The sequence below is a fragment of the Sinohyriopsis cumingii genome, chromosome 3 (genome assembly GCF_028554795.1).
Source record: "Sinohyriopsis cumingii isolate HCF-2022 chromosome 3, ASM2855479v2, whole genome shotgun sequence".
Lineage (NCBI taxonomy): Eukaryota > Metazoa > Mollusca > Bivalvia > Unionida > Unionidae > Sinohyriopsis > Sinohyriopsis cumingii.
Window position 1 is genome coordinate 36651321 of NC_142963.1, and position 27365 is coordinate 36678685.

The following is a 27365-nucleotide window of genomic DNA, read 5'->3' on the forward strand; positions in this document are numbered from 1 at the left end:
ATAAACTGCCACACTGCAGACATTGCTACAATTGTTAAAGCTACGTTAAAATCTAAATCACACACACACACCTAATCCATCAACTCAAACGAGAAAACTCGCATTATTAATGGCAGATATTTGGGAAGAAATCGCTAACTACAATGACCTCTCTTCTTATCAAAATATCTTGTGGCGCTGTTATTTTTCCTTTTTCTTTTTGTGTGGGTGTGGAAGGAACAAAGTCTTTTCAAACTGCATTTTTGTGGTGAGGTATTAAACTTTTCTGATCTCTTTAAAAGTTTGCAGCGACATCTTTAGTTCAAGTTTGACATGGCCTCGTTTGATAAAGAACAAATGACACTATCAAAATATATCATTGCAAGTTTCGATGGAATTTGCACGTGAGTTGTATCTTACTGAAAAGCCGTGAGTTACATGATCCTCGGAAATCGCAATCGTATGCTATACCGTTAGCTTTGACCAGGGTACAGTAATAATGATGCAATATTTTCTTTTGCGAAATGATAAAAATTGAGTTATCTACCTTACAGACAGCTGCTTATCCTATATTTTGTTCATGAAAAGACAAACGACTCCAGACACGAAACTGGTGGTTGTTAACATGACGTTTGCACGAACTTTCAATTAATTTTTTTGAGAAAAAGAAACATTTATCAAGATTCTGACCCTTGACATCAACTAGCCTGTGTTTGCATGTTCTTATCTGAATAGACACACAAACATACATGCACGCATGCACACACAAATACATACATACATACATACATACTAACTTTAGCTTACTTTTTTAACTTACTTACTTACTAACATACTTACTTACTTACTGAAACTCGAGCCAACGTTAATAAGTATATGCAAACCGAAATTTAAACAAATGCTAAAACATTCTCATAAAAGACTTCATCTCGAGCGAAAGTAAAGTTTTGCACTGTAAGTTTATGAAGTTTCAAATAAACTCTGCACAAAACTTATTTTCTACTTGTGTAAAGATGAAAGACTTCGTAAGGATCTGAAATTTCACAGAAATTTGAAATATCTGAAGAAATGTTCTGTCCGTCATTTCAGAGTTCTCATCTGAAAAACAATCATACTTTTAATGACTTCGATTAATCTTTCGAACTGAATTCGATTCAAACCAGATAATATCAACGCCACATCACATTATGAGCCATGTAATTTCTCCCTCGAAGTGACATATCCTGACATTTTTCACATGTGCGCCACGTGCGAATGTTGTTTTTGTTATTAGAAGAGTCACTAATGGTATTTTTCGAATGTACGACATCTCTCCTTTTGGAGCACTGCAAAAAGAGATCGGAACTACGAGCGACTACGCTGACTGAATTGAGGTTACGCCTCTTAATTCTAAACTGAATATTTGAACGCCATTTAAATCTTTGCTATGTACATTTAATTTGCGTTGTTATTTTTTTAAATTCATTATATGCTATGGATAATTGGATTTTGTACTTTGTCAAAAATCACGTTCACTGTGCTCATTACTAGAGACAGTGATGCTGTTTTTTTTTTAGTAAACAAATTATACATAGCCAATATTTTCTCTGTGAGTATGAATTTAATATTGGCATCATTATCAGTAGAAGTAAACATATTTATGAGTGTCTGGGTCATGGTTACTGGAATTCCTCCCCCCCCCCATAAAAAATACATAGCCTACCCGATCTTTACCACATTTTATAATTTTAGTAATAGAATCTTCTAGAGTGGAAGTTTCCATTAAGTAATATTTTTCTTTTTTAGAAAATGCGAACTGTGACCTAGGTCAAGTAGATGGCTTTATAATCTTGTTTATCTAGAAATTATTCGTTCTTGCTTTAATATCTTTAGACAGTTGTGTTAGGTATTTGATTTAGGCAAATATTAATTATTCAAATTATTATTATCTGTAATTACAAAGTCCTCAATAATATTTTTGGAGAGAGACATTAACTTTGAATTATAGTGAATTAAACAAGCACATGTTGGGTTACATTTTGTGATTCATCAAAAGACTGTTGGCACATCATCGAATCTTCAGGCCGTTTGTACATTATTACATTCAAGACTACAGACACACCAACAGCTTCAGCGTTTGATCTTACCGCTGGCATTTAATTAGAACCTTATTCAGTAGGACGGGTGATAAAATGTTTAGGATATTTGGGATTTAATTCACATTATTGTAAGTTCTTTTTAAATTTTCACTTTTTATTCTTGGGAAATACATTATTTGTTGAATTTTTTTTGAAAAAAATTGTTGGTTTTCGCTCTTCTCGATTACTTGCTTTAGGACCATTGATTCGTAACACCTAACATCTTGATTATTTCAAAGAACGGTTTAAGTCAGACAGCTTTTTTACTATATCGTTGCCTTCCTTCCAAACCTGTGTTCGATTGGAAAATGGTGAAATTGATGATAAACGGCGGCATCAGGTTATTAAAATCCACTCAATCAATCCCTACACCGATCTAAAAGAAATTAAAGTGGCCGGTCCCTTAGTCGCCTCTCACGATATCCCTGAGGGCGTATATGGCTGATTCTATATCCCTTAACTCCCACCAGGGAAACAAATCCGCGATGAATCCTTAACAGGTCAACCCTTTATTGGATTAACACGTGATATGAGGAAATTATAACCAGTAATCACGATAACTTAAAGATTGTACCGTTATCTCTTCATCTGATGTAATCTATATTTTAACATCAGCCACGTCACCAACATTTATACCTCCTAGATACATATCTTCGTGGCGTACCCCAAGCACGTGCCCCTGACCTCAGAAGACCTACAGCTGCTAGTCTGCGCAAGTTCTACCTCAGAATTTAATTTAACTCAGTACACGCAACATAGCTTTAATATATCGTCACCAGTTAATTTAGGTGAGGACAGGAAACCCGTCTGGATTTGTATACTTGTACTATGCGATGTGTACTACGAATACTACACAGGTATACTATTCAGGTAGACGTTCCTGTCTCGCTCTACATGACAGAGCAATCATTACCACTCAATGATCGAGTACACCACACAAGGCTGTGCTCTTTTGCTGTTAACAACGGCGATCCGTTTTTAAATATTGTCTCATAACTATTTTCACTGTCTGACACAAGGAGAATTTTAGCTGGAAAGTGTTGAACAAGTTTACGCTGCAATTGTCAATTGTGATTTGACCAATACTAGGATTAACTGTGATCAGACACCGAAGTTGTCGGCTCGCACCGACAAGATCAAAGAGGGTTTAATAGGCAAATTGTGTATAGTGTTTATATGTAAATCGTGTTCATGAGGATTACACAAAATAGGAGAAAATTACCGAAGTCCAATATGTAGTATATTGGCTTACTATGGGAACGTGCCTAAGTTTGGACCAGGAAGAGCTAAAAGCAAGAGTAAGAAGCGAGACCATTGACAGACAGCTCCACACGTGGGCCAAAGAAGACGGAAATGTCATCAAAATTCTTCTGCTGGGTACGTAACGTAAGATACTATAATAATGTAGGCCACGTTGCCACATTTATTTATACTCAAGTACAACTTATCAAACCGGACTGTTCTCTTATCGATAGGTGAACTTCGACCAGAGTGCATATCTTACTAGTGTCCGCGGAAGGTAGAAGTCACGCGTGTCGAATGTATAAACTTCCACCCCTGAGACAAGACAAGACTTATTCGAGGCTGCGTGATGAAAATAATAATTAAACATAAGCTAAACTGAGGCTTTTAATGACATTATAATAAATATTTATTTTTTTGTGAAGAAAACAAACATGATTTACATGAAGCAGAAAAATAGCATGATGCCTAATTTCAATAACAGTCCAATCGCATAGAACATAACGTAGCCAAGTAAAACACTTCAAGAGAAACAGTGTGTCAATGATAATTTAGTGGCAGTGTAGATGGGAAAGGGTCAAATGTGAATTTAGTGGACATGTAAATGGGAAAGGATCAAATGTGAATTTAGTGGACATCTAAATGGGAAAGGACCAAATGTGAATTTAGTGGCCATGTAGATGGGAAAGGATGAAACGAGAATTTAGTGGCCATTTAGATGGGAAAGGATCCAACGAGAATTTAGTGGCCATGTAGATGGGAAAGGATCAGATGTAAATTTAGTGGCCATGTAGATGGGAAAGGATCAGATGTAAATTTAGTGGCCATGTAGATGGGAAAGGATCAAATGTGAATTTAGTGACCATGTAGATGGGAAAGGATCAAATGTAGTATTTAGGCATCCTATAATGGAACAATATGTGAGAATTAGAAATGTAAGTTGTAAATTTAAAAAAAAAAACAGAATAGACAAGTACATGCAACGAAAGAGCAAGACCAATGGCACCGCTATCAGATGTCATAACTATGAAAGGAGATTTGGGAGTTATTTGCAGTTCATTTACACTCTGTACGGCTTCTTGCAGTTAAGGATCAAAAGGAGTTAAAATTATTTTTTTTTCTAAAGTGAGCTTGTATGCACGTTCCACACAATAGCATATAGCTATCTATCTATCTGTGTGTGTGTGTGTGTGTGTGTGTGTGTGTGTGTGTGTGTGATGTGTTTTGCGCATCGTTGAACTTCTATTGTTGGGACATTTACGATATTTGAATATCTCAGATTATCATAATTTGTGTTTAAAATATAACAGTTGTTCCCACATTGAGGAGCGATCGCATTCAGAACTGTACAAGTCTTAAGTCTACATCGTTTTGGCCTTTAGTAAAATTCATTGTAAATGCTGGTGAAATCATCAAACGGCTGTCTCAGGGTACACTCTTGTAATTTTGATGTTGTGTTCTGGAAGCTGAAATTGGAAAGGCTAAAATTTTGCTGAATTGTACTTTTGGTGATTCCAATTACTTTCAAACGTTCTGTTTATTTTTTGGTGTAAATTTGAACTTAATCGAGGACTTTTTTGATAATGAACCACGAAAGAAAATCGTAAAGTTTTTTAAAGAATGCGGTTTATACAAAAAAATTCACCCTTTATTTTAAGGATTTTTGTATTTATTTTAAACTTTTTATTTTATATACTATAATCTTTGAATTTTTTAACCTTTATATTTTATTTAACACACCATTCTTTAGCCTTCAAAAATTGACGGACTACATGTTTACTTATTTGGAAGAGTTTATTCCACCTACAAATCTGTGGCAATTTTGGCCTGAACATTTGTTAGAACTTAAGTTTTAATGCTGTTTTATAACCAGGATTGTGCTGACGTTACATACATACATACATACATACATACATACACACACACATACATACATACATACATACATACATACATACATACATACATACATACATACATACATACATACATACATACATACATACATATATACATACATTGATACATACATACATACATACATACATACATACATACGTACGTACGTACGTACATACATACATACATTCATACATACATACATACATACATACATACATACATACATATGCTTTCTTATTGTCGGAATTGATGCAAGACTTTAGCATGGATATATGCTTGGATTATTTACTTGAGGGCTTCAGTTTCAGGTATCTTATATAGAAGACTACTTTCAATCAATAGTTTTGTCAACTGGTTTACATACGTAATCCCAGCCCATAGATTTGAATTTGCCAGTTTCTGTATTTTAAAATCTCACTTTGAATTTCAGAGGGACTACTGAATGTTGTTCTTCCAAATGATGAATTACCATTCCAATGTTCTCATCTTTGATGGAGCAAGCAGTAATAGTATCGAAACATTTTATGCATCTCAGTTTAGTCCTACAATTAAGAAAAGGGCAAAAGTACCCGTCGTACTCGCTTAAAAGTCGAGTCCAAGTGCAAATTGCACAGACCCAGATCTGTCTTCGCATAATGCGCAGACAGATCTGGCTCTTTGCTGTTTATTAGGAATAATCAGTAGAACAAGTAACATAGACTCTGATATGAAAGCGCGTTTTGTTACGTTAGATTAGGATTTTGGTTAGGTTTTTTTTTTTTTTTTTTTTTTTTTAGCTGTTTGACCTGACATTTAAGCGACTAAATACTTTAGCTTTGGGGTCCCGAGTGACCGAGTGGTCTAAAGCACTCTCCGTTACGGATCACTGCCATCTTACATCTGTCTGCGTGGGTTCGAGTCTCGGATTCGGCCAATGTGGGTATGTGAGAAAGCTTGCCAGTAGTTTCTCGAGGGTCGGTGGTTCGTTCTGGTGATTTCCCGGGTTCTTCCTCCACCATTAATACTATCGTGTGCTGAAAAATGGCGTTAAACCCTACAACTTTAGCTTTTATAGGAGTCCGTGACAACTTGACTACTCTGTACAGCGCATATTTTGTTTATTTTAGTCTTGCAGATCGGACAGTTTAACTTTTTGCATGCTTAATTTCTTCCTTATTTATTAAACATGAAATTGGCCCGTTTCAAATTGGGCGGGTCTTGTTATAAGCAGTATGTGAGTGATATATTAATATTTAATTTGTAATATGTGCGTATTAATCACCAAACAGTGAGTATTTGTTTTTCCGACATGTAAAACTAAAAGCTCAATAATTATGTTTATGTTAGAAATAGCATTGTCACTTGAAGCATTTTTATACAAGAACTCGCAATGCCACTTGACTGATTAACAGATTTTACTAATAAGTGATGACAATTTAGCCCTGAAAACTAATCTTAGACATATAATGTTGTTGTTTTTTTCTTCTATGTAACGGTAACACAGAATTATTGCGTTTGCTTTAGGTTGCCGGTTAACTGTTCTTAAATCGCCTATCCCCTCTGGACAACCTTAATCACAGTGGAAACAAGACGAGTAGGGAATACTCATATTCTGAGGTCAAGTACTCTGTGCCACTCAAAAGGAATCAATTATGCCCTTGACCATGGTGGACATCGTCCAGCCTATAATAACAAAGTAATCAAAAGTCAAGTGTCAAATTCACCAAACCTTAAATCCAGCTGTCATGTCAAAGCAACGCAAATACATAATCACAACAATCCATATAAAATTACACCTCAGGGTGAAATCGGGATGATTGGCTGAATTCATAATGATTGGCTGAATTCTGATGATTGGCTGAATTCTGATGATTGGCTGAATTCATAATGATTGGCTGAATTCATAATGATTGGCTGAATTCTGATGATTGGCTGAATTCATAATGATTGGCTGAATTCATAATGATTGTCTGAATTCATAATGATTGGCTGAATTCTGATGATTGGCTGAATTCGGGATGATTTTATCAGTCCGCAAACATTTTTCTGAATTCATTTAAGAGCCAATGATTAGTTATCAATAACTGAAGTATGGGACCGACAACCAAATTCTCGGAAGGGAGAGGAGCTAAGAGTTTTAGAACAAAGTTTCTTTCCGATCCCCGATAAGGTACCGACCATCGAATTTTCGGGAGGGGGAGGGGCAAGAATTCTTAGAAACAATTCTTTCCGATAAAAATAATAGGTGTGCTTCACTTTTCTGAGGAAACGAACAGGACAAATTGTCTTGAGATTGAAGAAAACGTATGTTTGATGGAAAGAAACTCCCAGCTCCACCTACCTACCCATTCCGTAAATTAAATGGTAGGTCCCTAATATTAACAGCAAAGATTTCGTTTCTTATTTCAAGTAAGATTGATTCCTGTTGTTGTAAATGTAAAATTGAAAGCAGCCAAGCACATGCATTGACGTGTTTTGTAAGTATCCTATATTTGTCTTTCGTGTTGTGTGCAGTACTGGAGGGTAGAGTCCAGAGAGCGTGACATTGCGATAATGGACGGGTACAGGGTAGGGTTTGCATAATGTAACAGGAAGAGATTCCCATCGTTAGAGAAATGTTATCTTGTTCTGCACTTTTTGGTGTTTATGTAAATGGGACATGTTTTCTAAACTGACACAGGATTGGGAGGAAAACATGTCAAATTGAAGTTCAGTCAGTCCACATTTTCGCACTGTACGTAGCAAGCAACTATATAGAAATACAGGTGCTGAATTTTAGCGCTGTTATCAGCTGTATGGGGAAATATCTAATTGTAGCTTTAACAACCCTGACCTTGATGCATGCAAGAACAAACTTAAAGACCTAATAATGTTTCCTACCTTAAATATTCTCAGCATGTTTTTTAATGTTTTCTAATTTCATGGTGTTTGTTTTTGTAATCATATCATTATATGTTTTTTATCTTATAGGTGTTGTCTAATGTTGTAAAGCGCTTAGAGCTTCTAAAGATTATGCGCTATACAAAATCCTCATTATTATTATTATTATTATTATTTAGGACACACGTTACTAATGATATCGAAAAATGGGAACCAGCCTGGAAATGGGTGAACTTAAAAAAGAGTATAAATGGGTTTGGCTCACCAGGATTGGTTAATAACGTAAGTTATGTTTTTTTTTTGTTTTTTTTTAAAAAAGAATCGTTTGGGAGCTTATCCTAGTTGTAAGTAGAAAAAAATAGAGACATTGTTTTACTGATGGAATTTCAGTCCTTTAACAGTGTTGAGTTTGGAATACTCATGACTAAAATTATCACCTGACTCTTTGGTGCGGAATTGAAAGCACATGTTTCCAACACATGCAGGTCCAGAAAATGCCGCATCTCATATCATTTCCTCTACACAGAAGCTGACATCCAAGTTTCATCTATACTGATAATATAGGTTGGATCATGAGCACTCAAAAATTTTAAGTTACTGAATTTTTAATATCGTGGTGTCTGTATAGGTTTACTATGGGAACTGAATTAGTACCGTGAGTCCTTTAGCATCTAGATTTTCTACTTACTGTGACCCAGTTTAAATATGCGAGTGCAACGCCGTGAATGGAATACTGTCCACTCATAGGTGGACTGAAAATGACGTTATCAGTTGGCGTAATACTTCATTTACGATCAACTTATGAGAAGACAGTGTTCCATTCATCGCGATGTAAATGTATATTAAGCAGGCGCTATCGTTGCCATATAATAATAATAATAATAATAATAATAATAATGAGGACTTTGTATAGCGCCTAATCTTTAGAAGCTCTAAGCGCTTTACAACATTAAACAACACCTATAAGATAAGAAACATAATAATATTATTACAAAAACAAACAACACGAAATTAGAAGAAAAAAATGAAAAAATAAAAAACATGCTGAGAATATTTCAGGTAGGAAACATTATTAGGTCTTTAAGTTTGTTCTTGCAGTCGAAATAAGTGAGTTTTAAGAGCACTCTTGAATGTGATCACTGTGTCTTTGTGTCTAAGTTCAGTGGGCAATTCATTCCACGTTGCTGGGCCCTGGTATGCAAAAGAACGCTGTCCATATGACTTTGTTTTCATAGTGGGAATACTGAGTATACGATTGTCAGAAGAGGAGCGTAAGTATCTTGCTGGTGTGTACACATGGATGAGGTCAGGTAGGTATGTTGGACTAGAGTCCGACAGTGAAATGTAGCACAGAGAACAAATTTTGTGTTTGATTCTGGATCGAATGGATAGCCAGTGTAGGGTACAGAGCAGCGGGAAGGTGTGCTCTGATCGTGGTACTGTAAGTATGATCCGAGCAGCTGTGTTTTGAACTTTTTGAAGTTTCTGGAATAGGTATTGAGATGAACCAGACATAATTGAGTTACAGTAGTCCAGTCTTGAAAGTACTAATGAACACACAAGTGTTTTAGTGGCATCAACTGAAAGATACTTGCGAATTGAGCTGATGCGTCTCAGCTCAAGATATGCAGCCTTGCATATCTTCATGACATGTTGGTGCATTGTGAGAGTACTGTCCAGAGTAACACCTAGGTTTCGTGCTGATTGTGTGAATTTAATGTTGGCGTTGCCGATATTTATTGTTTGAGGTAAAGGATGTGAATGAGAAAGTCTTTGTGTTGTGATCAGGATCGCCTCAGTTTTATCATCATTCATCTGCAGCTTGTTACAAGTCATCCATGATTTCACATCAAAAATGCACCTCTCTACACCTTGGATGGTAGCATCAACTTCAGTTGGGTGGCTAGATTTGTATATTTGGGTGTCATCAGCGTACAATTGGTGAGACACTGGATGATGATCTATGACACTTGAGAGCGACTGAGTGTACAGAATGAAGAGAACAGGTCCAAGAACAGACCCCTGTGAAACACCACAACATAGATCAACTGGGCTGGAGTGTATTCCATTTGCAGATACAATTTGTGTCCTGTTGACCAAGTAGGACTTGAACCACAGTAAGGCTGTATCATGAATGCCAAATACATGCTGGAGACGGTGAAGTAATATATCATGGTCTGTTATGTCAAATGCTGCAGACAAATCAAGGAGTGTGAGGACTGTAATCTTTCCGCTATCCAACGCAGCGGTAACGTTGAAAAAAGGGACTTTTATTCCTTGAATGTAAGATAGCGAGTCAAATCTGATGTAGACCTAAAAAGCAGAATCTCTGAAATAAACATATGTGCTAAAGTTGTTAAGCTGCTCGAAATGTATCCCGAGATATCAGTGTCGATTCTGAAATATGTCGCAGGGGATTTGGAATATGCATTGTAAACAACGATACGAGCCACTGTACTTAAATGCATCACAATCAACTTATTTGTTCATCCCCTGCTGATAAAAATAGATAACGTGTCTGACAATACTTTGGCCAGTCGGAACGATTAGAAAGATTGAGATGAAGGAAACCCCAGCCCCAATCCCAAACTTTTGGAATTTATAATTAACCATGAAAATTTTGGTCATGTTCATTGAATAATGTACTACAGATATTACCACATATATTCGTCGCATTGTTTCGTCAAATGCCTAAGATTTACTTTATATTAACTTGTGTCAGCCGTGCAAAAGTCTTAATTGTATGGGTACATTGTGGTATGCGTCTATTTCAAATGGCTAACACAGACTTGTATGGATACGATTGCACGTTTCGGATTTAACAATGCGTCAAATCACCATGTATTTTATGAAAAGTATTGGGGGAGGGGATCAGTGAGGTCTACTTGGAAGTAAATAAATACAAACAACTTTAAATTAACGACTGCTTTGATGATTATCGCCGGGTTAAATGCAGTCAATTGGCTTGCCCAAGGATACACCATGGTATCCGATCTGGGCTCACCCGATTATGGGATTCGAACCCGCATCCTTTTGGTCCTTAGTCAGGCACGCCAAGCACTGATCCACATCGCTTCTTGACTTAGCACAATTCCGATTACAGCTACTGTGTCTTGTTTCTTTATGCGATTCTGGATGTACGATTTAATCTATGGGTATTTCTGTTTTATCTGGTCACTTTATTTCCCAAATTTTGTTTGGTTGGGGTCTTATTAACAAGTCAAAAATTCTTAATAACGTCACAGCTTATAACTTAGTGGGTCAGAACATTTATTTACAGTAGTTTTGGTTACTGGCCCTTGCTTTGACATTTACATTTATTTGAGTACACTATTATGCAAGTATGTATTGTAATTTTGTACAGTACATTATCGATCCCACTTTATTTGAAGGTGTGTGACTGCGAGGTTTTTTTATTCTCCTAATCACGTTGAAACATGTTTTGATGAGGTATTTTTTAATTCTTTCACATTACTATTCCAAAAAGAGGGAGAACGAAATTCTTTTAAATCAATTAGAGTAAGTCCCTGTTTATATACAAATAATTTTATATATTGCTTGACGCCACTAAGAGAATATCATAATCACGGATATGTGGGTCATTTTTTATTTGAGATATCACAAAGAAGACATTAGAAGCTTTTAGAAATGCATAAGTTGTAAATTCAAGTGCATTTAGAAGCATATAAACAAACCCTACGTGCCATTCACACAGAAAATGGAACTATTAGTTAATAATGTTTTAACGGATATTTGGCAGCTTACATGGGACTTATGTCTGACAATGGCTTACCTATTACAACTGGTAAACCTTGCTATCGTCGCCAGGACTCGACCTTTCATTATCTACTAATTCTAACATTTACCCAAACAAGGAACATTGGTTAGAAGGAGGACAAGAAAGACTTACGAAAGAGCCAAAAGAATTCTGGTACAGTCGTGCGGCAAAAAGTCACAAGAATAAAGTTTTGCAAAGAATCATACTTAAATATTATGGAAATAAAAACATTATTATTATTATTATTATTATTATTATTATTATTATTAATGCAGATGTGTTGGTTAACTTGAGAAAATGGCTACAAAAGACTCGTTTTTAAAGTTTCATAATGGTTGCTTTCACTCTCGTACAGTTATTTGCCATAAGGCTAGTTGAGTTTATAGTATGGACTTGAGTCTGGCATGCGTCGTTCTGTGTGCCTCTTACGTCATCCATCAGCAATTATATTTTGTATCCTTCTCAAAACACACTAGACCAATCTCAACCAAACTGTGCACAGACCATTCTGGCATAAATGATTTCCAGTTTATACAAATGATGCTGACCTGCCGTACAATATAGTTGTCGCTACTAAAAATAAACACATTTTTAAGGACTTAATTTAAGAAAGCTACTCAATACAATTTGACCAAAACTGACAAAAAGCATCATGTCATAAATACCTTTAAAATATGGCATGTGACGTTGATTCACCATCAACTATGACCAAATTTGACAGAAAGCATTCCGGAATTTAAAAAAAATAAATTTGAAATTTATACAAACGATTCCAGTCGTCAGATATGTCCGCAATTGCTAAAAACAGAAAAGCCATCAACGTATCATTTTTAAATACTGTTGAACAGAGTTTGACCACATTTGAGAGAACTCCTTTTTGTATAAAGGCCTTTCATGTGTATATAAATGATGCTGATCCATTTTCAAATATGACAAGAGTTACTAAAAATAGAACGACCTGTCACTTTCAGCAATCATTATGTTTACCCAGATTTACTTGTCAATTGCCATGCTTAGGGATTTTAGATGGCTGTCAGCCAAGTGAGGGATCTTAGACCCGCTTGGACCTCATTTCTTCTAGGCTGATTTGTACGTGTATTATTATTCCTACAGAGTAAAGCCGTCATTCCAGACACTTCCACAGAGACGGCATTTGCTCATAAAAAGTACTTCCAAATCTTTTTTCTTAATGTCAGTTTTAGTTGAGCCTCCATGTATAAAAATTAACAGAGGTACATTAAGGAAAACATTTCATGGTCATTTAATTGTCAGGTAGAGTTTGGGCTCTATATTGTGTTTGACCAATCAAAAAGTACTTTACGTTTGAAAGACCTTTCCTGGTTGGCTAAACGTGAAAATTCCATCTCCAACTTAAGTTCAGTCTTATGATATCCAGACCTGTTTACTGCTTACGCATATTAATTACTTTTCATCACTTATTTATCTGAAATTTACGCTTATGTTGATGCGCCTATTGACAGGTGAATATTATACTGATGCATTGACCAAAAGTGCCCCTTTGATGGTAAATGTTAACCCCATGTGTTATAGTTAACTGTTAATATTGTGGGTGAAATTTGATCGGGTAAATAATCTGTCTCGGAAGACGATTTGATATAGATTAACCTGGCACCACATGATAGGTCACTGAACTGTGACCGATCGTAATCGCATGAGGTTCTTTCTGGCCTCTGATTTCAGATATAAGCCCGAATGTCCGTTACGATGAAGTTTTTTATATCATGAAGTAAAAGGTTGACAGTTGCTTTTTGTCACAGAAACAAAAATAGAGGTTCCGAGTTCAAAGTAATTTGTATTATTTTATGCTGTAGATTATCAATTGATTGAAGCTTGTCATGCTCATTTATGGTTGAAAAAAATATTCTTATTTTTCAGACTTGACACATTGATAATCAACAATTGTTAAGTGTTTGACAAAGGTTTTAAATATTTTCCCAGCGGATACAAGCGAAGGTTGACACACTGAATTAGATTTTTCTCATAACTTGATCTTCTCCTCCCCCCTCCTTTCCATTCAGTGGTAAAGAAGGATGAAAACGAATATGTGAACTGCACTGGCCAAAAATTTGACAGGAAGAGAAAATATTGTAAATGTACTATGCTGAAATATGGAATATTTTAATTTGACCCTATAAAGACAAGGTACAAATCTTGCTGTTTTCTGCACTTCTAAGGTCAGTTACAAGTTACATTGAACTATCAGTCGAGATTAGATCAGGTATGTGTAGGTTTTGCGCGCACGCATGCACGAACTTACACGTCACATCGCTGCCTAAATCTATGACAATCCAGCACTGTGGAAAAAGCAAGAATACACATATGCAATGAATATCATTAAAGACCCACTTGTCCTAGATTTCTAAGTGTTCTGGGTGGCGACACAAATTATTTATAATTTAGATATATAAGAGATATGTTTAATCTAGAAAAAAGAAGATATTGTGGGTAGAAGAACCTGTGACCGCAATTTAGAAATAAAATAAAATAAATGGAATTACGTTGAAATTAGAAGACAGGAAATCAAAACTAAAAGTGAGATTTGACATTTAATGGTATTTAACTATAAGATTGGACTTCGCAGGTAAACGTCAGGGTGGTACACATCAAAAATATAAGAGCAGAAATAAGTGCCATCGTGGTAGATATGACTATCAATCAATCATTGTCCAAGGCCGTTCTTGTTAGCAGTGGTCACGCAGCACGTCGAGCCAACCCTAAGTTTATACATGTCAGCATTGGTTGAATCCACCTGTTGTCTGTATTAACGATGTATTTACCCAATAAGAGATCCCACCTTCAACACATCTTTATCTAAATTGGAGCAAACGCGTATTCTTCGTAATTTTGGCTTCTGGAATATAGTTTGTTTTGGGTTGGTTTTTTTGTGGGAATAAAATCTGTTTTAACCTAACTGTTGAATATGTGCATTGTTCTGTGTAAAATTGTATATGTCATTAAAATTCCTACTTTCTTTGAAGACACGCTATTCTCAACATCACTACAAATGCACTACTGTATTGTTTATTTTGGGCTAAGTAACCTTCAATTGCAAAGAAAAGTTAAAATTGTTAACTGTCTCTATAATTTAACGCATCTTTAAAAATCAAAGCAAGGAAAAGTGGTTTAATGGACATTAATGTAATTTCAATAAGCTATAATGAATGCTCCAGTCAACGAAATTTCATGTATTACACTTGCTCTTTGTTTGCAACACAAACACCAATTGTCTAATTCTCACCTTAGGCAGTGTATCAAATAAACTTAAACAAGTTACCAAATATTACCTGAACGGACTTAATTGTAAACATATAAGGTATCTTTTATGTGTGGAGGAATTGTAAACAAATAAAGGATCCGAGAACAAGTTTACACAGAATATATTGTTGCACTATTGACTTTCATATCAGACTGTAAAGTGTTTACCCACCAAAAGCAAAATGCTCGAGAGTCCTAATAGAAGTAACGTTTTGATCTATAAGCCGCCATCTCACATTTGTATTGCCTTCTCAAACGGTAAGACGAATCTCGATCTGATTAAAATCGCATATCCGACATTATTTACTGAATAGTAATCAGGGCATCTTGTAAGTAGAGTCCTATGACTATAAAAAGCCCGAGTGTGGACTTCCGTATTTTCAATTCACGTAGGACTGTGTGCTACTACTGGAACTCTGGGTGTGTTCTTGCATTTGTTGACTTCACGTAGGCCATGGTAGTACCACTAGAACTCCGGGTGCGGGCTTCCATATTTTGTGTAGAACAGTGTATTATTACTTAACACTGTGTATGCTTTCGTATTTTGAATTCACGTAGGGCACTATAGTACTACATCATATCGCAAATTTATATAAGTCTGCATCTCTTGTGTTATTTCAGAATATATAACTTTAAAATATTTCACAATTGATGTTCATTATTATGAACAGGTAATCCATGAAGTAGTAAAGCTAATAGTTTCATATTAAAAAGCCTTACATATTCTCTAGGCTACGGATTTTAAGTTTGACTTGTGCAGGTAGCACGCCGGCCTGGCATCTGATGAAAAAATGTGTCAGTCACTGTAAAAGACATCCATTTCTCCCTATGGAGTCCATATATACACATGTGTAAAGGTTTGCTATTCTTACAGACGCGCGCGTGTGTGTGTGTGTGTGTGCGTGAGAGAGAGAGAGAGTGTGTGTGTCAGTGTGTGTGTGTGTGTGTGTGTGTGTGTGTGAGAAGCCGCGGTAGTTGAGTGGTTAGCACGCCAAACTCGCGGCCAAAATAGCGCGGGTTCGAATCCTGCCATCAGATCACTGCAGTTAGGCAACCATGGTGTGTCCATGGTCAAAGCACTTTATTCCAGTTGCGAAAAAAACAAAAAGCATGACACAAATTGTGCCCATCCTCGAAAATTTATTGTGAACATGGATTCAAGAAAAGGTTTCATTGTTAACTTGACTTCAAGAAATGGTTGCGCTAAAGTGCTAAATGTTGTATACAGTTATTCACATACTTGATAAAGTAGTAATAATTGCCCATTGTTTACTTTTAAGGGGAATGGCTTGTTTGTCATCTAGTTAATAGGATATTTATTGCAGACTATAAAAAATGTTCAATCAGACGATTTAATAGAAGTCCATTAGTACCGACACTTTAACTGCTAGTGTCATATTCATATTTGTAAAATTTGGGGAGTATCTTACCTATACGCATAACGTACTTCACATAAATAGTCGTGTGCAGTTATATGTACTTTCAAGTAGTAAAGTGAAAACAAATTATGACCCACATTATCTTTATCGTCGTACCGCATGTACACGCTTATAAGTCGAATCACACTGTAAACGGCAAATATCCTGATCTGTCGTGGCATAATGCGCCTGCATATCATGGTATATTTTGTTTGATCTACTGATTAATCCTGATAACCAGCACAGACCCATATCTGCCTGCGTATCATGCAGGGGCAGAGCTGGGTCTGTGCAGTTTGCATTTGGACTAATCTTAAAAGCGAGTACATACGGTTCGACCTGCTGAACTAGCGGTACTGGTTATACGTGTTTTGGGTCAGTTTTTAATGAGAGGTTTGCATTAAAGTACAGTGCATTAATTTTCGTGCATTAATACGGAAACAAAGAAGGATGCGATGGGTGGGGTTGGTGGACTTCGGCTGCCTCCCTGTTTGAATTGTGTACACTGCCCGTATAGATTTGCCCCCGTGCAAGTATATTCATATACCAACTTGTATATACAGTATTGATTATGTTTCCGTCTTAGAAATCGTTTTATTATTTGGCTCTTGATGTTGATTTACGTTAGAAATGGACAGTAATAACCAGAATGTGAAATCGTTCCGAGACAGAGGAAACTCGTACTATAAATATGGCTTGTAGTGTTGCCGATAATAAATATGCAATACATTCATACTCTGTTACCAGATATTGTTTATGGTGCAGTTAAAATGAACTGCAGCATAGTGCAAATTTGACACCAGTAATTTCAATGTAGCGAGTGCTTTTGAACTCAGGAAGAGACTTTTGCTACTGAGGAAAAAAATGGAGCTTATGCTCATCGATTCTAGTTGATGGGTGAATGGTGCTTGAAAGGATCGAGAGAAGGTTTGATGGGGCAATCTTACACACTGACTCTGTTATGCTTTCGGAGGTGTTGTTAAATACTTTAACATTTCTACTCGAACACCAGTTTTACATACTTGAATACTTCGTCACGTGCAAAAGTCATAGCAGAGTTAAACAAACTGGGTAAAACATTTTCTTTTACTGACTACAGAAGGCAAATATTTCACACAAAAAACTCCTTGCCACATACGAGGGAAGGTATGACGTTGATAGTAAGCAACGCTATGTAACCACAGCATGTAAATTTAACAACTCATCGACCAGTACATGTCCGTGTTTGTGTTCACATGACAACAGCTCTGACATAATAAAACATAGATGTACATTCATTCAGACATAACTTGGGAAAACTTTCTTTTATACATTTGAATCAGAATAAATACTATTACAAAATGTGTAACGTGTATCTTACATTTTCCGAAGTTAATAGCTTTCAAGAATTTTCGTTCAAATATAGATCTTAATTTTTTAAAATTATAAACTGACTTTGTTTTACTCACCATTTTGAGAAGAAAAAAAAAGATCATTGCCTTTAAAGATTTTCCCACCTTGATATGACTACTGACACGTTATACTTTAATTGCACATTTGATACGAACGATGTTCCGATCGCTATCGGCACATATTCGAAATGATTTGTAGGATTGACATCAACGCAGCGAATGCACAGGCAGCTACTACATTCAGACCAGATCGACTATTTCTGCGTGACAGATAAAGTGTGCCTGTTATGTATGTCCACGCTGTCATTAACATAAAATTCAAATATTCAGTTTGCTGTAAATTTCTTCACAGAAGTTAAAACAGCAATTTATTCGTTTCACCTCGGCAGTTTATGCAATTGGCTGTAGGCTTGACCCAGAAAATGTGAATGAAAAAAAAGTTCGACGCATTCGCAACTTCTGGGTCAATTCGTGTTTGGTAAATAACCGAGATGGTCCGAACGGTAGCTAATGGCAGCCGTGGCATATCTTTGACTCTTTGAAAGAGACTCTGAGTTATCTTAGTGATACTTCCGAAATTGGTACGTTTTTTTTGGCCGACGAATATTTAGCTAGATGTACGAATAACAGATTGCTCTAAAATGATCGGGGTTGAACGATGTTTCAACAATCAGTTAAATACCAGCTTTTTTAATTTGTAATATTACTCCTGCAGCGTTATATAATCATTGTTACGTTCATGGAATTATTATGACGAAATAACAACCATAGGCTTTATGGCAGTTCAGAATGGCCATTACTTAAATTTGAGGCTTCTTCTAGCATGCGATGGAAAGGGCCTAGGATGTTCCGATTGCTACCAGCATACATTCGAAGTATGATCCGTCAGATTGATATCGAAGTTGCGAGTAACACCCACGGTTGTGTGTGTGTGTGTGTGTGTGTGTGAGAGAGAGAGAGAGAGAGAGAGAGAGAGAGAGAGAGAGAGAGATTTATTTATTTTTAACGTAGCTTTAAAGGAGACCAGAAACAAGAAAAATCCTTTCATGTATGTAATTCTCTACAAATTTTAATTGGACTGTGATGTTTATAAATTAAATATCGTTTTATTCAGTAAACAGTGTTACACGCCTTAAGACTTAAATTTAAGCAAATAAGGTGGGATTTAAATGTGGGACAGATTTTAACTGTTAAAATGAAGTCCTAGGCATTGTAAGTTACAATAAAATAGGGCATCGTTTACACTGGACAACAAATTTTTACAAAAGTCATGTTACTGAAATAAAATTAGTCAATTCTTATCAATTTTTATGTGCTGAACACGAATATGACAGTCAAATTGCAAAATTGGCTCTAGTTTTTTTGTAATCTGCAAGAAATTAATGTTTACATAACGAAATGCATTCCAATAGTAAAAGGTCAACTGTAATAGCCTACCTATAAAAAATCAAGTCATTGACTACATCTTAGATTTCTTCGCCTGTCTCTTGTACAACTGTTCGGGAGCATCTCTGAGGAGTGTCCAGCAGTAGTCAGCCAGCATTGTAGTGGACCATTTTCCCTGGTATCTTTGTTCCATTGTTGCGATATCTTGATGAAAACGTTCGCCGTGTTCATCACTAACAATACCACAGTTGCTAGGAAAGAAATCCAAATGGGAATGAAGGAAGTGAATCTTTAGAGACATATTGCAGCCAAGTTTCTTATACTTCATCAACATGTCTTCTACTAGTTCCTTATAGTTTTCTGCCCTAACATTTCCGAGGAAGTTTGTAGAAACTAGGCGAAAAGCATTCCATGCTTGTTTCGCGTCACCTTCCAGCAAGTTGTTGAACCGGTCATCTTTGAAAAGCTCTCGAATCTGAGGACCCACAAAAACTCCCTCTTTAATCTTTGCTTCGCTGAGTCGAGGGAATTTTTCATGCAGGTATCGGAATGCTGGCAAAGTCCGGTCAATGGCTTTCACGAAGTTCTTCATCAAACCTAGTTTGATGTGAAGGGGTGGTAGCAAGATTTTCTGAGCCTCAACCAGAGCTGGGTGTTGGATATTCTTCTCTCCAATGGCTACATTCTGCCTGTGAGTCCATTCCTTCCTCATGTAGTGCATTTCCCTTGCTCGGCTATCCCACTCGCATAAGAAACACATGTATTTTGTATATCCTTGCTGCAGTCCCATTAAAAGGGCAACTACCTTCAAATCACCACAGAGGTGCCAGCTGTACTTGTTATACTCAATGGAATTCAGTAGCTGCCTTAAGTTATCGTATGTCTCTTTCATGTGGACAGCATACGCTACTGGAATAGATGGAAGAATGTTTCCATTGTGCAAAAGCACAGCCTTGAGACTCAGTTTCGAAGAGTCCACAAATAGTCTCCATTCTTGTGGGTCATGAGTGATTTTTAAAGCATTCATGAGGCCCTCAATATCGGAACAGAATATCAGATTACTTTCCTTTCTGAAGAAAGGCTCCAATTGCTGGTGGCGCTTTCGATATGCAGTAATTGTGACATCTTCTAGAAGATTCCATTGTTGGAGTCTTGATCCTAGCAATTCTGCCTTGTTCTTTGATAAGTCCAAATCACGAATCAGGTCATTTAGTTCTTCCTGTGTTATTCTGTGTGGGGTTGATGATGCACCACAGTGAAAATCTGGATCACTGCATGCTGATGGACCAGGAGAAGAACAGGTCGACTCACCTTTGTCTTCGTCAGATGAATCAAGAGAATATTCTGCTGGAGGTTCTGGAATAGGAAGTCCCTCACCATGTGGAACTGGTCTCAATGCAGACGGAATGTTTGGGTAGACTATTCTCGACTTCTTTCGCTTCGTTATTCCGCCGGAAAGAGGAGGAACCAAGCAGAAGTAACAGTCATTTAGGTGGTTGCTTGGCTCTCTCCACACCATTGGGACTGCAAACGGCATTGATGACCTTTTGCAATTCAACCACTGTGAAAGCTGTGTTGTACATGTAGCACAGCATATATGCGGAGCCCAAGGCTTGTCTTGGTCACCAACCTTGCATCCGAAGTAAAGATGATATGCCTTCTTCACTTGAGAATTGATACTTTTCTTCTGGTTGGCAAATGTCACTTCCCCACAAATATAGCAAAAATTGTCCGCGGTATTAACACACTTTCGAGGCATTACTGTTCTTTATTGTACGTAAATGGATAAAATAATAAGTTTTATGTAACAGTAGCTTGAACTGTCTCGCACAACGTCTAAAATATTTTAAATGCTGAACCTATCTGATTGGGCTTTATATAGTACACTGCTTACGTCAGCTTCAGCAGCCGCCTGGCATTAGTATAATAGGCCTACACATGTATAGTACACTGCTGACGTCAACTTACTTCAGCAGCCGCATGGCATTAGTATTGCATTGCATCAGAAAATGATGCAATCAACTGTGGATGATGTGAGCATGATGGTATTATGCAATGTTACATCATTATTCCGGATGTTGCTGCAGTCCTACTGGAGAAATTTACACAGTGAAACATAGAAAATGAGGTATATGAATATCTTCAAAACGAGAGCCAATACAAATTTTTCACGGTTATATTCGTGTTCGGCACACCAAAATACTACAGATTAGGGCCTTTTCAAGTCAGTAATGATTTCACTGTTGACCAGTGTTATTTGCCAATCAATGCTGATGTTTACATATACATAATGTAGAACATGGTTTCTTTGAAGTATGTCCGAAGGGCAGTCCTTTTCACAAGATAAATGAATTGATAAGGATTAACTGTTAATTAATCACACTGGCCATATGCTTGTGTACTCATGTCTAACCTTTAGCAATTATGCGGTTTAGCCACAGCTGACAAGAATAAGATACAAGGGTCTTGTCCTGGGGGATAATAAGGTATATCACAGGGAGAAATGGCGCGTCCCATGAGCGCTCGCACATTGGGGCAAGGGGTGGGGTCAATAGTAGCCCCCCCCCCATTTCTATTGTCAGTCAGTTGAAACTTTGATTTTATAACTGACCTCTTTTCTTTTAGTCGCTGCTATTTAAACATCCCAAGGGATAGTTTTACATCAGTTCCAATCATTACAGATTACCGTTTATACATACTAAGTGTAACAGGCATAGACTGAATTTTAAAAAAAAATGTTTGTTTAAGATTACTGAAAATTGTGTTTTCTCGAAAATGACCGTGCCAGGGGTTTAGAATCTTAGTTTTTAGCAAAGCTTACACTTGATTAAAATCAGATCTCAATTTCACATAGGACAGAGATGATTTGATTTCGATTGTGCCGTGTTACGGTATGTATGTCAACATCTTGAAAACACGTTTACTCATTTCATCAGCGTAATCAAAGTTTCTTCAGGCAAACAATTTTTGTCCGACAAACCCGACGGGCACCTCACTTTGAATACAGGATGGGCCCGAACTAAAATTAGAGGGGCCCCGGGTGTCGGGCTATCACATTTTAGCACTGCTGGTGTAGATAAAAGATCTGTGAATTGCTTGTTGCATTTTTGTGGTCACTTACTCGGCTTTCTGCCTATTTTCGTAACTCACACGTTTAACACTTTTCCTAGGATTTAAAATATCCAACAGTATGTCTGGAACAGCGACAACTTTTAGTCTAGGCCTAGCATTTACGTATCATAGAGCTGTCATTTTTTTTCAGGATCGTTCTCGTAACATTCCTTTAGAAATGTAATGATCACAGAGTGCTGTATGGTGTTGCTTTGAAATCGACTCGCGTGTAATAATGTATCCATACTTTCTTTATGCCTTTATCTTTGGAAGGAAAAAAATGTTGTCCACAGGCCACAGGCTTTTCTTAATGTGCTATTACACCCGTAATCAACGCAAAACGGCATTGTCTTTTACTCTTGCAACTCCCAGATGGAATGCTGGAGTCGCTACTATGACGTCACACCCCAATAGTACCCGAATAGGCGCTGAAATTTTGCATACGAGGTGCCAATATTTAAATATTGGCATTACGGTCGCAGATGATACTTCAGAATCAGGTTTTCTTCTATAGTGCTTTTATTATTATTCTGTATTTTCATTGGTTTCTGGTCTCCTTTTAAAAAAAAAAAATCAGTCATATCGTTACGATGTCTTTAGTGTGACAGTTTATATTGCTGTCTAGCACTGGGACATATTGCCACGGACATATAGCTTGATGTCCCACCCTGATACACCCTGATACATTATCTTGACACCAGACCGACCAGTCCTGACACTAACCTCTTAACGCTGAGCGCCTAACGAGGCAGCTGTTAGTACCATATTTATAGGTCTTTGGTATGACTCGGTCGTGGTTCGAACCCGCGACCTTCCGCATGCGAGGCGGACGCTTTAACCACTAGGCCACTGGAGCAGTGGTTATGAAGAAGTGTAACCATACATGTACTTAATGTTAAAGAACAATGGGCTTTTTTTCTTTACTTTAAAGACAAGGCTTGTGTATAAGGACCGGCCATTTAAATTGTTATGAGTGATTAGAATACCGGTTTGAATTCTATCATCGTATTAGTCTAGGTCAGCTGCCGTAGGGCAAGGCATTTGCCCCGGTTGCCTCGGAACTAAACAATACACATGCATTGTTGTGTTATAAACACCAAACAAAGTGAAATCAAATCGAACATATACTTATGCACACAAGTTCACTGGTTACTACATGTACTTACATAATTTGCTCGTTTGTAGCAACCCTGTGCTGTAAGTTGGTTTTGGTTGTGCAAAGTTGTCATCAGTCATGGGGAGGTCATATTATCTGTTGGCTATCAATCAAACCACAGTGGTGTTGTAAATTATGACCCTCATCGATTGCCATACCTGTTTTCAGGTCTGTATATTCCATGATGAAGTTTACCCATAAGTTTATTCTTCTAAACAAACTCACATAGATCAAGTGATATGGGAGCCACATTAACGATTTATCAAACAATTATATCTTGCAAAATCTTATGGATGACATTCATTTTTAATTGATGGAAATTGTGTATGGGAAATATGTATAAATTTGGACACAGTCTCAGGAGCTTGACTTTAGATGTCAAGTAAATTTCAGTTGACTATATTTCTTAGCTTGAGTATGTTTCATTGACATGCATTTCAGTCTATATATATATATATATATATATATATATATATATATATATATATATATATATATATATATATATATATATATATATATATATATATATATTCAAGAAGCATGTCGTAGGCTTTGTAATACTGTGTTGTGCAAGATTTTTGTGCTGTTTGACTTTTTGGTTAAAACATTGGGAAATCAAACCGCTTCGTACATCCGAGTCTGCTTTTTCTTTCTTTTTTTCTGGCTTGGCAGAAAGTGTTGCTCCATTTGACGAAAGTAGACAATACTGTAGCCGGTTTCCACATGATCGCCAATATATAACACCAGTCCGCTAAGAATGATAATTTAATTTGTAAATTTATAAAACATGCAACAGGCACCGATTTCTTATTTGTTTTATATCATATTAATTTTGCGTGTATTAAAATATTAATATTAAAATAATTATATACTCTCGGTACCAGTTGGTATGTACTATATATCAGAACAGTTATACAGTGTACGTAAGTAGAAATTACCAGAGACTTATGAAACATAAATCTCCCGTTTTTCAGTGCATGGCTTTTCAACAATTTTGGTGATTTCGTTGCATTCATTTCCAGTAAAAATGAAGATGAAATCAATTTTTTTTAAATGGACAATTTTTAGCTGTATTGGTCATAGATCAGAAGACCTTATTCCGATGGTCGGTTGTCCTTTGTCGTCCTTCCATCCGTTAACACAAGTTTGTTATCGTCACTCCTAAACTACACGGATGATTGCCCTGAAACTTTACATACATTTATCCCATGTTCCAGTGGGTCCTAAATGAAAATCGGGCTGCTCAGACATCCAATATAGCCACATATCAACATAGTATTCTCCTTAAAAGGCTTCATATGATGTCTAGTTTGTCCTAAAAAATGATACCGATCTGGAATCTAGTATGGACACTACTGCAGCCATCTTACAAATCTTTTTATCACAACTTTACTTAAACGGAAAGCCGTATTGACATGGGGTTTTCCCCCAGAAGGCTCCTTATGATGTCCAGTTGGTCTTAAATGAAAATGGTACTGATCTAACGCCCAATATGACCACCACAGCAGTCCTCTTTAACAGTCTTGTTATTGCTGCTCTTCCTGGATGGAAAGTCATATCTTGAAAATATTGTTATCTCAACTCCTCTCCAAACGGATGGCTATAGCAACATGGGGTTGTCATCAATTGACTTCTTATATTACCCAGTTGCTCCTAGATGCAAATGGTGCCAGTCTAACATCCGATATGGCTGCCACAACGACTGTCTTACAAAATCTTGTTGTCGCTGCTCCTCCTGATTAACATGGGGTTTTATGACCAAAAGACGCCTAATAATGTCTACTTTGTCCTAAATGAAAATGGTGTCAAGGTGACAGCCAGCTAATTTGAAAATCTTATTGTCGCTGACGAATATCAGATATGACTTCAACACTCAACAGTTAAGGAATAAATGATCTTGAATTTCAGGAAATTGTTTTCGCCCATTAGAGCGTCAGTCCCTTTGACGAACTGTTGCTTCCAGTAGGGTTATACAAATGAAGTGGGGTCTTAATTGTTACAGGTTTTATCATAGTTTATAGCTGCATAAATTAAAGAGAACCTCAGAGAGTCCTTATTAGTACTGGTGTTAGATCATGTGTCGTAAACTTGATCATCCCGGATGCTCAGCAAATATTAATCGTCTGATCCAGTGAGACCGATAATTCGGACATTTTAAGTTTCTGGGGATGCGATTGAATTGCAACAGTATCACGGTCTGAGGGACAGTCTAATCCTTAGGGCTGTACTCAAGGGTAACATTCTGCGCAATTCAGTTTTACGGTATGCAGATTATGTTCTGTATTATTCATTCTGCGTGTTGCGAAAGTTAACCGAATTGGATGGTCCATCTTTGAATGGTTCCATATTGGACATCATTTGATGCAGTTAACGTCCTTTGAGATGGTTTTGGCAGACCATAGTATACAACATTTGCCATGTTTAATGCGCATTGAACAAATACCATCATCAACATACATTTGCCATTGCATTCTGCTCCTGTTAATCTTGGTTCATTCATTTTGTTCTCGTTGCTATTTGTTTTAATTTAATGATTTTAAGTGAATAACTGATTTTGGCAGCACATTGTGTGACGGCAGAACTGGGTATACTATAGCAGAGATCGACCGACACTCTTAATTGCTACAAATAGCTCGCAGACTTAGCTGCAGAATGTAGGACAAATAAACCGGCTTTTATACTACAATATAAAGGGCGGAACACACTGAAGAGATTGCATCTATCCCTGAAAAGCGAAAACATCGCGGTGCTTCAAGACATTGTTGCTTTGGACTTTGTAACAGCGATAGTAGATATTCAGATCGTGAACATATGACGTGTGTATCTTGGATTCCATTTCCAAAACCGAAAGAAAAATCTCGATAAGTGCGGGCCTTAGATGCGTGCCTGTGGAAGCGGAACTTTTACTACTGACAAAGTCACAAGATGGACATATATCTACAGTAAACATTTCGTAGGTGGGAATAGACCGACGACGGATCATCCCGACCCTATCCCAGCAACACTTACACTAAATCAGGTTCGTCATTTACATCTTTTTAGAAACTAGAACATGTTCGATTAATATCGGGGGTGGGGGATGTTTTTAATCAATAGATGTGCTAGTAATGCAAAGCTTTTCAGTTCCGTGATACAGGGGCGGATCCAAGAATGAAACAGAGGGGGTCTAGATAAATAAATAAATAAAAAAGTACACATGAGCTCAAACTTTAAAGAATATATATATATATATATATATATATATATATATATATATATATATATATATATATATATATATATATATATATATATATATATATATATATATGGAGTTCTGCCTCCACGCTGATTTGTATACTTCAGAATTATATACAGGTCTGCTCAGTGTAAGGGGGGAGGGGGAACTTAGGGTCCCGCCATCAACTCAGATATCAGAAGAAAAAATATTTTAACAATAAATTTTCAAGTGCTATCCTTGCAGGTGTCTAAATAATGGTAGATTACTACAGGCTTGATATACAATACTGTACAAAAATATTTACATACAGAAAAGTAAACTAGCATTGGGACCCATGGGGCATAATTCATGTATTACCAAAATCTGCAGTTTATATATTGCATAGTAAGACAATGTTACTGTTCAAATGGCAGTTTATTTAATATGTAGGAACCTTTATTCAGATATTTCTTTTTAAGCGTAAAAATAAAAACATGAGTTGTTTAGCTTATAAATCTCACATATTCAAAATTCAACTGTGATATGTA

General features: G+C 36.7%; 1 protein-coding gene across 1 annotated transcript in view; it reads left to right on the forward strand.

Annotated features, from left to right (window-relative positions):
• The first annotated feature begins 2791 nt into the window (after nt 1-2791).
• The window catches only part of LOC149802697 (guanine nucleotide-binding protein G(o) subunit alpha-like), a 65621-nt gene continuing 41047 nt past the window's right edge, over nt 2792-27365 (forward strand). The window contains exon 1 of the mRNA XM_089952083.1: nt 2792-3473. Coding sequence (XP_089808209.1) covers nt 3350-3473 — 124 coding nt within the window. The 5' untranslated portion in view covers nt 2792-3349. The remainder of the gene's footprint in view (nt 3474-27365) is intronic.